The sequence below is a fragment of the Xenopus laevis genome, chromosome 1S (assembly GCF_017654675.1).
Source record: "Xenopus laevis strain J_2021 chromosome 1S, Xenopus_laevis_v10.1, whole genome shotgun sequence".
In the NCBI taxonomy this organism is placed as follows: Eukaryota; Metazoa; Chordata; class Amphibia; order Anura; family Pipidae; genus Xenopus; species Xenopus laevis.
In genome coordinates, this window is record NC_054372.1 from 50,509,301 (window position 1) to 50,527,372 (window position 18,072).

The 18,072-nt window shown below is 37.6% G+C and overlaps 1 protein-coding gene across 1 annotated transcript in view; it reads left to right on the forward strand.

Moving 5' to 3' along the window:
- Nucleotides 1–17,358, forward strand: part of slc7a11.S (solute carrier family 7 member 11 S homeolog) — an 88,589-nt gene extending 71,231 nt beyond the window's left edge. The window contains exon 12 of the mRNA XM_018243306.2: nt 16,157–17,358. Coding sequence (XP_018098795.1) covers nt 16,157–16,221 — 65 coding nt within the window. The 3' untranslated portion in view covers nt 16,222–17,358. The remainder of the gene's footprint in view (nt 1–16,156) is intronic.
- The last annotated feature ends 714 nt before the right edge of the window (nt 17,359–18,072 follow it).

The window sequence follows — 18,072 nt, forward strand, 5'->3', positions numbered from 1 at the left end:
GTACTGTTTTATTATTACAGAGAAAAAGGGAATACATTTTAAACATTTCAATTATCTGCGTGAAACAGAGTTTACGGGAGCAAGCATTTACGTAATTCGGAGCTTTTGGATAATGGGATTGCTGATAATGGATCTATATATATAGGTTACTGATCCTCTCTATACTATCAATGCAACTTTGATCGTGCACCACCTGCAAAATAATGATCTGAGTGCTGGTGCTGTGGGATATAATATATATATATATATATATAGGTATACACACAGTACGTATATCAAATTGAGCAAATCAGATTGCACTGTGGTTGTTTAAGAATGTAACAGCTCTGTTATTGTTCAGAGTTGCTGAGATCATAAGTCAATTTCTTTCATCTCTATTGCACCTTTATGGTTAGAGCACATCATTCATTCCAGCTAGATTTCCCTTAATGGGATTACACATGAGAAGATTTCAACAAGATGAAAATGCTTAAAGCAAGCCTATAAACTATATTTGCTCTACAACTTTAGGTATAGGGTTATATCAATCTTTATAAAAAATGTACAAATATACATAAGTCACTGTGCTGCTATATTTATAGAGACATTCATGTATGCTGTATGTTACTTTTTGAAATATGCCACTGGGGTCTGTAAGTAGTGATGGGCGAAAATTTTTGATATTGTTGAATTCGCAGTGAAACTGATACATATCTAGTCCAGAAATATTATTTTTAATACACAGTTTGCTAATTCTTGCAAAATCAATAAAATAACGTTGAGAGTAATCTCAAGATTTTTTCTATTTGTGCCAGCTGGTATAAGGCAACTTATTCATTTTTACTCTTTGAGTTTCAGTATCTTTTGCAGTTTTTTGTGGAATTATTATACTGATCCTGTTCAATGCAATATTTTGTGACCTGCTCAGGTAGTTGAGTAGTGAAAGGTTACATGCAATAACGCTGCCACTTCAGTTATGTTCTGGACTCATAAGTAAGAGTATAGTCCAGGTCGAGGTCACAGTGGGAGATTTGAACAGAAGTAACACGCAATATTGTTCTTCCTATAAAGTCATTGTGCATTAAGAAGAAAAGGGGTTGCTTTGTTCCTGGTTTAGACCTAGCTGATTTGGAGTTAGAAACTCCTCACTTCGTTGTTTACACTTGACCGAGAGCCTGGAGCGCCAGTCATGGTGTAATACTGATACAAACGTCAAATCAGCCATGATAAGGAAAAATTATTTGGGGGGGGGGGTCAATATGCATATTCTATGTTAAAAGCCAATGTAATTCTGCATCAGAGTAGCAAGTAATCTAGAATCAAAATACAAAAATGGGGGTTGTGAATACACTCCAGGGCTTAAATGAATTTAAATACAATGGAAGTGCTACTGATTTGGCCAATCAATCAATGCATATTAAGAAACAAGGAAAAGTTGTGCACAACATTCCCACTGATCCCACAGGTGGCTAATAAAAGGGCAACCAAGTTTGGGAGTTTTACTTTGAAAGTAACAAGTAAGTTGCAGGTAAAACTTAGTCCCTTTGTAAAATGTATAATGAAGCAATAGAATTCTTAATGAATCAGATAAAATTAAGCGTAGGACTGGCCAGATATGGGATGACTTTGACGTAGTTGGCCAGCTTAAATATATTGCAATATATGGACAAACAATCCCTGTTTTGTTTAAAGGGTAAGGCATTTTTTAGTAGCAGTATGCACAAAATGTCTCAATGTCTTAAATATATTGATAATGGGTTGAGTGAAGAGGACCGCTTCTATTTGTCTAATCAATTCACATTCCCTGGTCCCCTGTCTCATAAGTAATTCAGTATATATGAAAGTGCATAATTGATCAAATCAGTAGCACTTCCATTTTAACTGCACCCACAACCCCCCTTTTTTGTATTTTGAAATGTAGCCAGAAGCTGCAGGCTAAGCTTCATGTTGTTTGTAGCATCCCCATATTATTATTATTAACATGTATTTATATAGCGCCAACATATTGCGTAGCACTGTATACCCACCCCTTTAAACAAATTTTGGTCCTATGCTTTTAAAAAATGGGCATTGGTTTGGGCAGTCTCTCTCTCTCTTAAAAGCCGCAAAAATTTGTGGCAGGGGAGGATCTAGCTCTTAGACTGAAACCAATGGCAAGGTTCAGGAGACACTGATTACAATAAATGCTACTATGCAGAGGGTACAAGTCTTTTTATACTATGATCGGAGGTAAACAAGTTGGGGATCACCTTATGGGGTTTACATTGATGTGGTATGGTGGCTTATCAACTTTATGATCATAACTTTGTAACTAAAAACCCCTATTTTTGTAAACACATGCACTTGCATATCGGTAGCACTTCCATTGTATTTAAACACATTTTAACTTAGCCTTGGCATGCAACCACAACCCCCCTTTTTTGTATTTTGTAATCTAGAATCACATCACAAAGATATGAGTGACCAGCACCAGGCCTGTGTGTGGCCATCATATATCAACTTATGTCACAAGATTAGTATAGTATGTGCCAAATCTTTTCAGAATCCAAAATCATCTTTTAGAAGGATGCCTGAAGTTAAGAATGATAACTGAAATTCAATGTATCTGTTGTGTTTTAGGCATATGGATATTTTAGAGGATAACCATCTAGGACATATGAAATAAAAGAAAAAAAATTGATTGATTAAAAAAATAAAAAGCTCAAATATAATACTCCAACCTTTGCTTTATTATTTCCTTAACTAAACACTAGACAATGCATATTGGAGAGATGTTTATTTGCAGTGCATTTATTGTAAAATAGAATAAAACACAACCTGCACATGTTAAACATTGCTTGGTGTTTTGCATTTGGCAACCTTGACCCTTAGTGAAGTTCTTTCTTATAAATGGTTAAATGAAAGGGGGGAATACAAAGATTTGTGCAGCAAGTAGATATTAACACTATTTACAAATAAGCATGCATCTTGCAAAATCAATAGATGAAGCGTTAAGTATGAGCAGAAGGGCCTTATTTGTTATCAGAAGCATAATTAAAGATAATAAAGAAAGCGGGAAATTAGTCATGCAAAGCCTGTTATACAATAGCTGTAGTAATGTTCAAAGTAGTTGGTTTGTTGACTGACAGCAACTGATATAATACATGTAACTGAGCCTTGGGAACTACATTTATTCACACTTTTATGAACAACCTGATAATATATATGTTTTTTATATGTTATATATATGTAAATCCGGCCCTGGCTCTATGAAGCATTATTTATAGGCATGTATTGATTTCAGGATTATGTTTAGGACTTTTTCTACAGTTATCTCTTAACTTTTGCAAATAAATAGTGCTATTGTAAGAAAGGGCTAGTGTGCCTTTAAACATCAGAAGCCATTGTTAGCTTTATGGAACATTTCTCTCGATCCATATATTATGAAGAATCTGACGGTTTCCCTGGTTTAATGACCCAGTACCTCTGTTGCAAGTGACTGCAAGTTCAACATGTACTGACTTGGAAATCTATAAACTTGGAAAGCTAGAAGATATATAGACATCTCAGTCGATAAAAGGATATTATGCCTTGTGCAAAATGTGGCCATTGGCATAGCATCAACTTTATTGGAAGGATTAATTAAGAAGACTCAGCACCACAGACAGGGCTAATGTTTTACTTGTCACTACATCACCAGGATTTTCTATACACAGTACATGTTACATCCTATAGAGGCAATCAAGCCATTACCTCTTTGCCTCACCACCCTTCTCAGTTAAAGACCATCCGCTCACAACAACACAACCCTTTAGCCTGCAAACCCCAGACCACCTACATCTCTTCCAAAGTGTAGTGGAGCCTATAATGCAGTAATTTTTTGTTTCCAAATTGCACCCCCTGACTGTAGTGCCCCAGGCAGCTGCCTCTTCTGTCTACTCCTACCTCTGGCCCTGACCTCCTGCCATTCTGTGATGGCAGTCCTTGAGTGTTATGTGGAAGTGGTATAGCCTACAAATATATTTTTTACAGACACATCTTGGGGTACAGCTACAGGGTGCAAGGCTGAACAATTTAGTGGTGCTGAGCATTGGTGAGTAGTACAATAGTCACAGGCACAGCAGTGAGATATGAAATGTTGAACTTGATGGACCTAACAACCTAACATAATATATTACTATGTTATTATGTAGCAGTAGATGAACACAGCTTCGAGGCAGATTTACTAAAGGGCAAAGTGACTAACGCTGGTGTAGGAGATAGACGATAGCGGTGATTCGCACTCTATTGTTAGGCGAATTTTCACTCTTTCGCCAGACCAGGCGAAGTGCACTGGAGTGCAAAGATCTTCCTCATTCTTCTTTTACTTACATCATATTTTTAGTGGAAATAGTTTCCACTGGCGTCTTTTCCTTTTTTCAGAGTGATAGCCTGCAAAGTCCTTAATTTTTTTTTGGGGTAACCGGGTTCCCCCATACATTTTCTAACATATGGTACATAAACTATATAGTGGGCTCATGTGTAGGGCATTATAACAACTCTATTTTATTTATTAAGGTTCCCTGGACTTGTGTGATGTTATGTATTTGCTGCAACATATACGTCAATTCAACTGTAAATTTCCCGCCGTATGCAAATTAGCCTGAGTGAAGACCTCTAACGAAGTTGCACTAGGCAGAATTGAACGCTAACGCATCTTCGCTTTGATTTGCTCGCATTGCCGAGGTAACACTACCGTAAATTCGCCAGCATTCAGTGCAATTTTGCATTTTAGTAAATTAGCGTTGTCTGAGCAAATTTTCTCCTGGCGAAGTATTGTGATGGCTGCGAAGTCCTCGCTGGTAAATTTCTGCTGCTTAGTAAATGTACCCCTTCCTCTGCAGTTATCATTGTAAATAAGCCCCCACTAGGGGCTACTAGGGCTACTAAATGCCTAGCAGTCAAAACCTCCAAAATTGTGATTGCTGTAAAATATTCCCTGTTTGTGAAGATTCTCATTCATCCAGGTCATGGTATATCTATAGAAATAAGACAACTGGACTTGCTGTGTTTTTTCCTTGAAGGCGTTTCACCAGTCATCCAACTGGCTTTCTCATTTCAGAATAACTTGTAAATTACTTAATATGGGAACTGGGAATATGTGACTTAAATATTCCCTGTCCCCATATATGCTTTTTATACAAGACTCCGATTGTTATTTACCCATGGCATAGAATCTAAGATATTAAATGAAGATGTACACTTAGCCAAAGTGCAGGATCATTCTACTTCTCACAGTCCTTAGGCACAAGTGTCATAAAAACATTTCAGTAATCGAAATGCAAAATTATATTTTTCTTAAAATGCCTCTTAGAGATAAGTGCTGTGGAAAGTTTTGCTTAGTGTTGTAATTCAGCTGTAATTTTAGTGCAGTAAACATCATCACAAAGCATCATTAGATGTGAGTTTAACAACCACTGCAGACCAAAGCAATGTTTGGCACACAGGATTAACTATAATTAAACTCATCTAATTAAAATATGTTTTTCTAGCAAGCTGTTCTTTCTATACAGGTCAGAACGCTATTGAACCCTGTCAGCAAGGGAGGAAGGGGCACCTTAAAAGAACAGCTTGCATCTTTTAGTAAGATTTCCATTGACTTGCATTATGCCTTCCAGCTTGTTAGTACACACAATAAGAGCGCCGCTGCACTAAATGCTTTTTATTACCGAAGCATTGTATGCTTATATTGTAGCAGACAATTCACTCTTACATGCAGCATGTTCTGCCTGGGTAATGTATACAGTGTAAAGGTACTGTGTTCCATTTTGTGTCCGATAAAGCAATGCAAAGGGATCAGAGAGGACTTGGATCGGTTTTATTTAGAAGATTGTTCCAGAGGAAAAACACAATTCTATCATTCTTTACAAGTTGGCCAGTATACTATAACTGGTTCTAAAGATTGCAGCCTCCAAGTATTTACTGTCTATAAAGCCCCATTAGAGCTGTGTATTGTATTCAAGTGTAGTTGTCAGGCGGCCCCCATGAGGTTAGGTTACCACGAAGTTACCTGTATGTTCATGAGAATAGAAAGGTTATGGTACTACCAGCTAAGCTTTATGTTTTCTGCCTTGTAGCTTAAAACTCAAGCAGCTCCACTGGGCATTAAGTAAATTGAGTGGAATATACTGGAGGTATAGAAATAGTCCGTTAGATGGCTTTTCAAACCACGGCTAGGCACTGAACAAGAGATATGGGGGATGCTGGTATTCACATACAGTAAAAAATAATGCATTTCACAGAGAATACAACCCAACACACACGTTTTAAAATCCAAACCAAATCTGTTCTGTATCAGTGAAACCAATTTGGATGTATCTCTTCTACATTAGAGGGTTTAAACTGGCTCCTCGACCAAAAATCTTTTTCTTGCTTTGTGAAAGAAAATGTAACTTCTAATATACATTAGTTGAACTTTTTTAATGGCTCCTTCAGATGCTGTATTTGTAAAAAAAAAAAAAAAAAAAAAAAAAAGGCAGTATTTGGCTTTCTGTTTATATTCTTTTCATTTGGTTCCTTGGAGGAGGGGAAGAGAATTTAAGATTACAGAGGGTGGATTGTTTTTGTCCAATTCCTTTAAGGGGGTACATAAAATAAAAAACTGTCGGATCTTGTAAATGGCTAGACTGTTGTATCATTAAGTCTTGGCCATGATGTTCTAATTCTACAATTCTAGGGAAGCCAACAGCCCAACAATATACTCTCCAGAAGGTGTAAAACTGAACCACTGATTATACAATTTTGCAGCAGAATTGATTGGTCACATTGGTCAGCAGGGGGTTTACATGTGAAGGATTACATAGTCAGTAAAACCTTATGAAAAAACGCTACACTGCCTCCATGGTCAGCATCAGCCTTCAAGCCTGTCATCCTACACAATATAATAGATTGTTATGTTTTTTATATGCGGTGGCTAAGTGCTACTGAGGAGGATTTACCCCAATGTTAGGCACATAACTCATGGTCTAATTACATACCTCCCTACTGTCCCGTTTTTTGTGGACCAGTCTCGATTTTGACAGCTTAGCCAGCAGTCCCAGATTTGTATTAAATAGTCCAGAGTTTCTGTTTGATCTCATGCACTGATGCCAGAAAAAAGATACAAAGTTTCTAAAACTTAATTAAACAAAAGGCTTTTTGGCTGAGAGCCCAGAATACTCAAAGCCTGCACTTAGATACATTTGTAACAATTTAAGATAATTTAAGATGCAATTATTTTTAAGATAAGCAGGTCTCTTGGTAAAACTGAGGCTTGCAGCTTCAATTTCACCTTCCTCAACAAAACTGTTATAATGCATAAAACATGGCCCTAAAACTCCCAGAATTGCGTTCAGACTTTCATAACCTTCCAAATTTTGTAAAATGGGCATGGTAATTAGGGGTACTGGATATGAAATGGGAAATGCCACTCTACACGCAGCAGATATTTTTATCCCTCTTTCCATTTTTCAGATGTTGCAAGGTATGTAATTAATAACTAGTGATGGAAGAATCTGACCTGTTTCGCGAAAAGGGCAAAAAAAAAAAAAAAAATCGACAAATGCATTAAAGGCTATTGAAGGTTTTTTTTTTATATTTAAGGTTTAAGTTCAGCATAATTCAGTGTTCTTTGAGAATTGAAGATTGGTACAGGGTTCCATTTTGAATGCACTGTCCCAATTGTGGTCCTGTGCCTTGTGCAACATCTTTGCCTGTGTCCTCCACTAAACTTGTTGTTGTAATGCGGCTATGTTGAGTTACCAGACAAAAGACTGCTTAACTACTTCGTTTTATTTCAGAGTTTGTCCATGTGCTCTCTTGTATTTGCATGTGCAGATTCTCCATATTACTTCCTGTTATATCACTAGCTATTCCAGTGCTGCTGCTACAGGTGCTAGTCCAATATACTACAGTTGTAGAATTAAGAAGTCTCTTTGTAAAGTGCTGTCCTCTGGCTTTATCTTTCACTTAGCAGTATACCAAGCATTTCAGACAGAGCTACTAGCCACTGGTCTGCCCAGAAGTCAGTTGAAATGGAAATGTCCTTAGTACTAAGATCTTTATAAACAGCAGTGCAACACTCTGGATACTAGGAATGTACCAAATCCACTATCTGACATTTGGCTGAATTCCTGAATCCTTCGTGAAAGATTCGGGCAAATACCGAACCAAATACAAATCCTAATTGGCATATGGAAATTAGGGACGGGATAGAAAATAGTGGCAAGATTTTTTTTTACTTCTTTATTGTGTGACAAAAAGTCACGTGATTTCCCTTCCCGTCCCTAATTTACATATGCAAATTTGGAGTCGGATTTGGCCAGGCACTAGGATTCGACTGAATACAAATCGTGCTGAAAATGGCTGAATCCGAAACCGAATCCTGGATTCGGTGTATCCCTACTGCATACTGTTGGACTACACGGCATCCGGTAACCTTCAGCTATCAGTGAATTGTGGTTTATTTTTGCTTCCCTGGTTTAGAATCTGTTTTCCTATTTTTTTTTAAACACTGTTCAGCAAAGTTTTCTTTACAATTCTTCCTTTTATCCCAACAGTTTTCTTCTGTCCTTTAAATAAATATGGGGCTCAGAATGCAAGCATTATTTAGGTATTGGTTTCTGAATATCATTGATGTAACACTAAGGACACTGTTGTTTTTCCTTTCAGAATATAGAAAGTTCATTCTAAAACCCAGCTGATGTGCATTTCTAAGCTGAGTGTTCTGCCTCTAGATGGCAATGTTAAACCAGCTTTATTTCATATTGTTTCTCTGCCGGAGCATAAGCTTTAGCCTTAAAGGAGCGTTCACTATTTTTACAGCGACAGATTGGAAACAATTTTGAAATATGATTTTTGAGCTAATGAGTCACAAGGCTTTTATGAATTGTTTTTTAGGTTTAACTAAACATTTTCCAGCACTAGACATGAAGTAAAGAAAATGTTGCTTTGTTAGAGATCATCTCACTCTAATGTGTCAGTTAGATAATGTGTATTTAATAATATTGTTTAAAGCAAAGGAAAGTTTAGGATCACAGCGATTTGTCAGTATAGACAATTATATTTGTGCATATTTACATTTATACAGGGGGATGGGTTTTGCCAAACAGCTTTCAATAACAGATTTAAGAGTAGAAATTTTGCATAGGAAACAGAGACAGAGAAGCTTGAAGGATTAGAGCGGCATCCCCAATAAGTGCAGGGCCCATTGTGTGCTATCTGGAAGTGATGCACTGTCCAGTGCCTTGGGGTAGGTTACTGATATGAAATAGGAGACATTTTTGGCTGTCTGCTGACAATTGTCTTGACTCAGACTAACATTTCTTGGCACAGCATGCAGTTTACATCGGGCCCCAGACACTAAGGAAAATAATAAATCAAAAAGAGTCTAGGACCTACCAAAACAATGTATCCATGATCAGTCTTTCAACTCTTATAACTAAATGAAATATCCCCAGGACTGCTAGACTCCTCCGTTTAACCAGTTGGGGTATATGTCTTCCTCTATAGAAATGCAGTGCAGTTTGTCCATGAACACCGCATAGCATCAAGTGTAAATCGGAAGCCATGATAAAGCTGTAAACTCCGGAGCACCTTCTGTTCAAATGACGTTAATACCTAGACTGTGGGGCTTATGAAATAAAATTTACTAAGTTTGCCCAAGAGCAAAAACCCATAGCAACCAATCAGCAGGTAGCATTTACTGGTCACCTGTTACAAAAATCTTTCTATAATTATGATCACCATACCTTAATTCTGCTACAAATTAACATGAAATAAATTCAATTGCATTGTTTTGCAACCAATATGGGTTCATACAACTTAGTTGGGATCAAGTAAAATGTACTGTTTTATTATTACAATGAAAAAGGTACTCATTAAATAATATAATTATTTTGTTTTAAAAAGACCCTATGGAAAACGACCTTCTCATAATTTGGAGCTTTCTTGGTAAAATATCCCATACCTGTATTATGAAACATTTTCTCTGTCTCTACTACTTATGTATGATTAGGGTTCAGCTGCTGAAACTCCAGCCAGGGGGGCAAACGGTGACATCAGGGGTGGGGCTATGATCTGGTAATGGCAATTAGCCAATTGTCGAGTCCAGGGCCGGCCTTAGGCCAATTGGACCAATTGGGCCCAATTGGGCCCCGCACCTCTGGGGGGCCCCGCACCACAGGGCAGCACAGATAATATTTCCCTCAGCACATGATGCTGCCTGGCCTGCCCCCAACTTTGAGAGTCCAGCCCATCCCCAAATCCATAGGTCTAGCCTGCCCCCAACTCTCATAGGCCCAGCTTTCCTCCAACCTTGATAGGCCCTGCCTGCCCCCAATCCAACCAAGCCTGCTCCCAAGCTGAATCGGCCCAGCCCCAAACTAACTGGCCCAGTCCACTCTCCTATTTCCTCCCTCTCTCTCTTACCCTGTGTGCCCCTATTATGTTACCTTGTCTGCCCCTTTCCTTTCTATTTTGTGCCTGTATGCCCTTATTTTCCTAAATACTTGGTGTGTCAGTAGCCAGCAACACTTTGTCTAGGGGCCCCGCCAACATGGTCCCAATTGGGCCCCACATTTGATAGGACCAGCCCTGGTCGAGTCAGTCAAGCATAATCCTGTCCAGATTCCCTAATTTGGAAAACCAGGCAGGCAATTATGACCCGGACAGCCCATCTGAAAACCAAACTGTCCAGATCAAAACCAGACAGGTGATGACTCAATGTATGATTAATGACATGCAGCTACTATTAACATTCTTATTTTTCTTCTTCTGCTTCTCCCCACATTAAGTGTTTCACAGCATGCATAAAAGTACATTCTGTAGTATCTCTTACCTACTATTCTTAATTTTAATGTTAGGAAGCATTTCGAGGGCGTGCATTTGGCCATTGAACCTTCTACAGGAGCCAGATTAACATAACTGAATGGCCCAGTATCTGCCTACTGCTTATAATCTATTTCATTTCCTGCTGAGCTTGCTGTCAGTTCCATACACAGCACAGGAATGTCATAGTTACTTATCGCTGCCTCCGTTCAACCAGACAGCACATTATACTATTCATTATGGCTAAACCAGTGAGCCTGGAAATGGCTTAGTCTCAGTCTGTAACTTGTAGACACAACTCTATTATGTACAATGCATAGGGGCATTAAATTATGACTATAAAATATGGCGTCCAAAGGAATCGTGCAGCCTTCAAGGAACAGTTCAGTGTGATAATAAAAACTGGGTAAATAGATAGGCTGTGCAAAATAAAAATGTTTCTAATATAGTTAGTTAGCCAAAAATGTATAAAGCATTGATCCCAGACCAGTAGCTCGTGAGCAACATTTTGCTCTCCAACCCTTTAGATGTTGCTCCCAGAGGCCTCAAAGCAGGTGCTTATTTGAGAATTCCAGGCTTAGAGGCAAGTTTTGGTTGCCTAAAAAACAGGTGTACTGCAAAACAGAAGCCTTTTTACCCAGTTTTTATTTTTATATTGAACAATTATTTTACGTTTTTGCTTTTCAATTATCTCTGTTTTCCTTTTTATTTGTGAAGTAGTGAGATAACTCTTGGTTTTTTTATGTCTGCTATACTATGACATTCAAAAATGCCATTATCCTCAGGAACCATTTGGGTAACAAGAAATGTACACTGCCGTTCTTGAGGATTTATTTTCCAATAAATTCCTCAAACTCAAGTACCGATTACCGTCAGCTTTAAAATAATAAAGTCTGTTCTTAAGAAAACAGTATCTCTATCATATTAGGGTGGTTGATGGGCTCCTCTGAAAAATGTTCTCCACTTCAATGTCAAGTTCACTTAGGCTGAATCTTGCAGAGCTCAAGTATGTTTCACATATTGCAGGCAACTGACACTCTTGCTGTCTGTTTGGAAACTAATTGAGCTAGTGATAGATGTGCAGTTCTATCTGATTTGCTTTACATGCTCTTTCTTTTTGAGCCATCCAAAAAAAGTAACCCATTTAGAAATCAGTCTGGTTTGTACTAAGATCGCAAAGTACTAGAAGACCTATTGGAAGTTAGATTCTAAAAATGTATGTTTAAGGTGAAAAAACATATTATATTTAAACCTGGGCTTGTAAGACCTTTCAGTACATGGTTAATGAGATTCAAATATGTAATGTGTCCAACTGACCTACACAAAGAAGTTCCTCAATAAAGACATTTAAATTAATTACTGGCAAATATTTAATAAGATATTTTATATAGAAATCAGATTTCTCCATGGTCTATTGTAATTAGACTAAGGAAACTCTAGATATATATCCATGGGAGCAATTAAATATTTAGTCAGTTCATGAAAACATTGACTAAGCCTGGCAAAACTAAGGAGCTGCTTCACTAATGTTTGTATTTTGTTCATTTCCCCGAATTTAGTACTAAAAATTGTGGATTATGCTAATTACTTTAAACCACAAAAGATTCGTAGATCATTACATATAATAACTATGAAAAACACTGATACAAAATGTTGCCATTTAAAAGATGTTGAAGTAGAATTTGTTCTTTTCTACTTGTAAAATCTTTCTTTAATTTAAGCTTTAAGAGGTTTTCAGGGGTTTTTTTTGTTTGTCGTTGCATGAAAAAATAGACAATTTCAAGGTTTCCTTATTAATATATAGTACAGATAAGTTCTGCAATTGTATTAATGCATGCTTTTTATATAATGCTGTTAAAATAAACTACTTGGCATTTGCAGTTTTAGAGAAAATTAGTTTAATCATAGTTTCTAAAACTACAGCAAAAGTAAGAATGTTGATAAATGGGCCTCCTTTGGCAATAAAATTGGTTTAGATCCCTGTATAAAGTTCCTTCCAAGAAACCCTTTACTGTGACTTTCAATGCATCACTCTCAAATTAGAGGTTCACAGTAGTGATGGGCGAATAAATTTGTCCGCCTGCATCAATTTCCGGTTTTTACAATATTTTCATGAAAACTTTCAAATTGCTTGATTTTGTCTTGAAAACATTAGAATTGCTCAATTTTTAAGTGAAAAACGTTTTAATTGCTCGATTTTTTAGTGAAAACTTTCGAATTGCATGATTTTTTCGTGAAAACGCTCGGATTTCATGACTTTTTCATGAAAACGTTCAAATTTCAAGATTTTTTTGTTAACTTTCCGATTTCACGAAATTCACCCATCACTAGTTCACAGACCACATCCAGCCGGCAGGTGCCAATTCTCTGGCAAGCAGCTATCAAAAAGTCTAAAAGTTATTAAGCAATTTTGATTTCCCTACAACTTATTCCATGTTAAAGATATTCAGTGTTAGTACACCTTACAAAACAGGCACATATGGCACAGTAAGGACTACATGAATGGTGAGATTTTCAAACACCTGTTAACCAGTCCCGTAGCATCTGTCATGTAAAGTCCGTGTGCACTTAGGCATGGAACAAAGAATGAGCTAAAATGTAATAATAATAATGCATGAATTGCTTCTCATTAATTTGTGGAACACACAACAGATAAAGGATGGGGTATAAAAAGAGAACAGAGAAGAACATGGAATGGTCTGATAAATGATGAAAGAAAGAAAAAGCAATTGTGGAACAGGGAGGGGGGTTATAATAGTGGAGAGAATGAGAGATTCGAAGAATAAGGTGGAGAGAAATGAGAGTCTGAATGATAGCAGAACAAGAATGGGTCTTAAAGGAACAGTTCAGTGTAAAAATAAAATCTGGCTAAATAGATAGGCTGTGCAAAATAAAAAAAAATATTTCTAACATAGTTAGTTAGCCAAAAAGGTAATCTATAAAGGCTGTAGTGAGTGAATATCTAACATAATAGCCAGAACACTACTTCCTGCTTTTTAGCTCTCTAACTTTGAGTTAGTCAGTGACTTTATGGGGGGCCACTGTTCAGTGAGTTTGCAATTGATCCTCAGCATGCAGCTCAGATTCAAAAGCAAACAGTTGTGACCCCCCCTCAAGACACTGATTGGTTACTGACTGGTAAACCAAGAGAGCTGAAAAGCAGGAAGTAGTGTTCTGGCTATTATGTTAGACATCCAGTCACTCCGGCCTTTATACATTGCATTTTTAGCTAACTACCGTATATACCCGAGTATAAGCTGACCCGAGTATAAGCCGAGGTACCTAATTTTACCTACGAAAACTGGGAAAACTTATTGACTCTAGTATAAGCCTGGACACAACTACAGCCCTGTCTCCCAGCAGCGCACATTCTGCCAAAGCGACCCCCCAGCGATCAACCGGACTTCTTTGCAAAGTTGATGGTGACAGAGAATTGCCAAACGGATTACTGTGTGCATTGTCCCACTGTCCCACTACCATGTGCAGAGGGTGCTGTGTGATATTGCCATCACTGTTAATCCTTCATATAACCAACAGAGGGCGCTGTGTGATATTGTAGTAACTGTTATTCTTTAATATAACCAACAGAGGGCGCTGTGTGATATTTCAGTCACTGTTATTCTTTCATTTAACCAACAGAGGGTGCTGTGTGATATTGCAGTCACTGTTATTCTTTAATATAACCAACAGAGGGCGCTGTGTGATATTGCAGTCACTGTTATTCTTTCATATAACCAACAGAGGGCGCACTGTTATTCTTTCATATAACCAACAGAGGGCGCTGTGTGATATTGCAGTCACTGTTAATCTTTCATATAACCAACAGAGGGTGCACTGTTATTCTTTCATATAACCAACAGAGGGTGCTGTGTGATATTGCAGTCACTGTAATTCTTTCATATAACCAACAGAGGGTGCACTGTTATTCTTTCATATAACCAACAGATGGCACTGTGTGATATTGCAGTCACTGTTATTCTTTCATATAACCAACAGAGGGCGCACTGTTATTCTTTATATAACCAACAGAGGGCATTGTGGGATATTGCAGTCTCTTCCCAAGTAAACTGTTGGTATAGGAATGATTAAAAGTGACTACAATCTCAGCTACTGCCCGCTTACCCGAGTATAAGCCGAGGTAGACTTTTTCAGCACATTTTGGATGTTGAAAAACTCGGCTTATACTCGAGTATATACAGTAACTATATTAGAATATTTTTTATTTTGCACAGCCTATTTACCTAGTTTGTATTTTTACACTGAACCATTCTTTTAAGGATCATGGGCATCCACAGGAATCAGGTATTTTTTTCTGTAAGGTAGGGCAAAAGAAAAAAGAACTCCCTTTTATATATGCCAGTATTTCTCCCTTTTCACTCTCAGGTTTTTTGGCCTTATTTATTAATACACTTTCCCGAAAATTTGGTTTGCTGGAAAAAAAAAACTAAAAAAAACCCAAAAAATTTGATTTTCACGATTTTTCTTGGATTTTTCATCCTATCTTCAAGATTTTTTCGTATTTTTCACCCAAAAACTACGAAAACTTCGGGGTATTGCCAAAAACCCACATCAAAAATTATTGGGACTTCTCCCATTGACTTATATGCATCCTCGACAGGTCTGAGATGCCGGATTTTCAGATTCTGACTTTTCCATCCTCTGGGTTTAATAAATTCCAAAAATTTGTGATTTTTTTAAAGTCTGATTTTATAAAAAAAAAAAAAAGATCACAAATGTTTCGTGATTTTTGCATTCAGAGTTTAGTATATAATCCCCTTAGCATTGTATACTCCCACCCGTAGACTTTACCCCATGTGCTCATCACTTTTAATATACTTTTTTCCATTGTGCCAAAAATGTTCTCATTCTCCTTTTGGGCAGCCACTTCTGTTTCCTATCTGGCAGAAGCAGGCATTGGATCTCAGTGTCTTTAACATTGCTTTGTCATACCACTTTCTTGTTAAGTCACTTTGAATTTATGGGTTTTCAAGGCTTTGACCAAACAACAGATGCAAATGAATCTGCAGTAATAAATATGCATCTTTCTGCAGTGATTTGGTGTCTATGGCTTCACATCTTATACATTTCAGAAGCCCCTTCTTAGCATCAGGCTTTGATTTTCCGTTTCGTTAGTAGTCAATTGCAATGAAAGCATTGATTTGACCTTCCTTGTTATTGAAATAAAACATTCAGTGGCTGGTGAATGTCACTGAGAGATACCATGTAAAATAAAAATGCATTATGTATATTATTGTTATGACAAGTAAAAAGCTTTACTGATGGATACTGATCTATAAATCCTTCCAGAAGTCCCTCCTTTACTGCATTCATACTATTTTATTTCTCTTTCCAGAGAGAGCCACTATGATGCTGCAAATACTCCTGGAAGTTGCACCCACAGACAAGCATAATCCCTGAATGGAATCTTCAGTTTGTTGCTACAAAGAGTATTTTGTTCTTTCAATTTAGTGCCAGAAGACATACATTGCACAACTGTTTTCAACCCCTTTACTATCGACTAACAGAATTTAGAAAAATTAAAAAGAGGGGTAAAATACTTTGTAAATATGTGGGAATTGCTACATTATTGCATATAATTTTGTGATACCAGGGCCACGCAGTCAGCTGCTTTACCTAGCATGACCACTTCAGGTGGGGATCATGTTTTTTTCCTTAGGATTTGGGCCATGTTGGTAGGTGAGCTCCATCTTTAATCTGTATGCAATAGACTATATGCAAAATGATTTACTGTAGTGCCTTCTATTAATGGTGTATGTAGCTGAAGGAAACACACCTTCACAAGCATCTCAACTTGCCCAGGTGGTTTCAGTCACAGGAGCCCTTTTTGATCACTTTGTTGTTGTATTTAAGTTGAATGCTAATGTTATGCCCTTGATACAGCCTAATGTTAGTGCAACACTAACTAACTAACTAAGTAACTAACGTTTTGACGCTCTGGTAGACTGAATCAAGGCCCCATGATTTCACCACTAACATGACCCTTGATGCTTGCAATACAGGCAGGCACCTAAAAGTACAGTATCAAGGTTCAGAATATCTTTCAATTTTCCCAAGCTGGAACTGATTTTGTATGTTACAACTGGCCTCTTTCAGTTGATGGAGTTGAGCCAGGGGTGTGCGGATGTCCATAAACAGAATTACTTGCTTATTACTGCACTTTGAACTCTGCTTTAACATATGAAGTTAGCACCCTGTGATGCAGAGATATATACTTGCATTTAGCATTCCCTGCAATGATCAATTCTGACTGAACACCAAACATTGACACATTGCCAGACTTGGGGGCCCACTGGGGCTGCTGTTTTTGGGCCCACTGTTTTTGCAGTGACCAGCCAGAAGAAGCAGCGCAGGGTGCGGATCTGGGCCGGCCCAGTCCGACCCTGCATTGACAATATTACAGAGATTTAACTGACAGAACACTTAGGTGTGTGGGAGTGTTGCTTAAGTGAACTTTTTGTCTCTGTTTAAAGAAAAACTATATCCCCAAACAATGTAGTGTCTCTATAATAATATACTGCATAAAACAGATAATACTGTATGTAAAACCCTGCTTAATCTAAATAACCTATTTTCATTAAAATATACTTTTCCAGCAGTACTGTATGTGCCATTAGGTAATTCTAAATAGAAAATTTTTAATTACTAAGGGCCATCCCTGTGGGATTGTATGATTTACAGTACACACAAATAAACCAAAGTCACACATTAGGTGACATCAGCCAATTGCTGGACAAAGTTCTGTCTTTTGTTTCCACACTTCTTCCTGTTACAGTTAGAGCTGCAGTATTTCTAGTCAGGTGATCTTTGAGGCAGCACACAGACCTTCACAAAATGGTGGATCAAGGTAAAAGATGTAAAACGCCAATATTTACTTAAATCTATATTCCAATTTAGTAAGAGTCTTACTCTTACTCAGATTTACTAACGGGAGCATGTGTCACTTCGCTAGTGAAGGAGATAGATGCTAGTGGTGATTCTACTCCGCAAATTCACTAAAATGCGGATTTCCTTCACCAGCTCAGTCCAGACAAAGTGCATTGGAGTGCATAGATCTTCCTCATTCTTCTGTTACTTACATCATATTTTTTAGTGGAAAAAGTCCAAAAAACACTAGTTTTTTCAGAGTGGTAGGCTGCAAAAGTCTTTAAATTTTTTTTGGGTAACCGGGTTCCCCCCATACATTTTCCAACAAATGGAAAATTAACTATACAGTGGGCTCATGTGTAGGGCATTATCCCTGGACTTGTG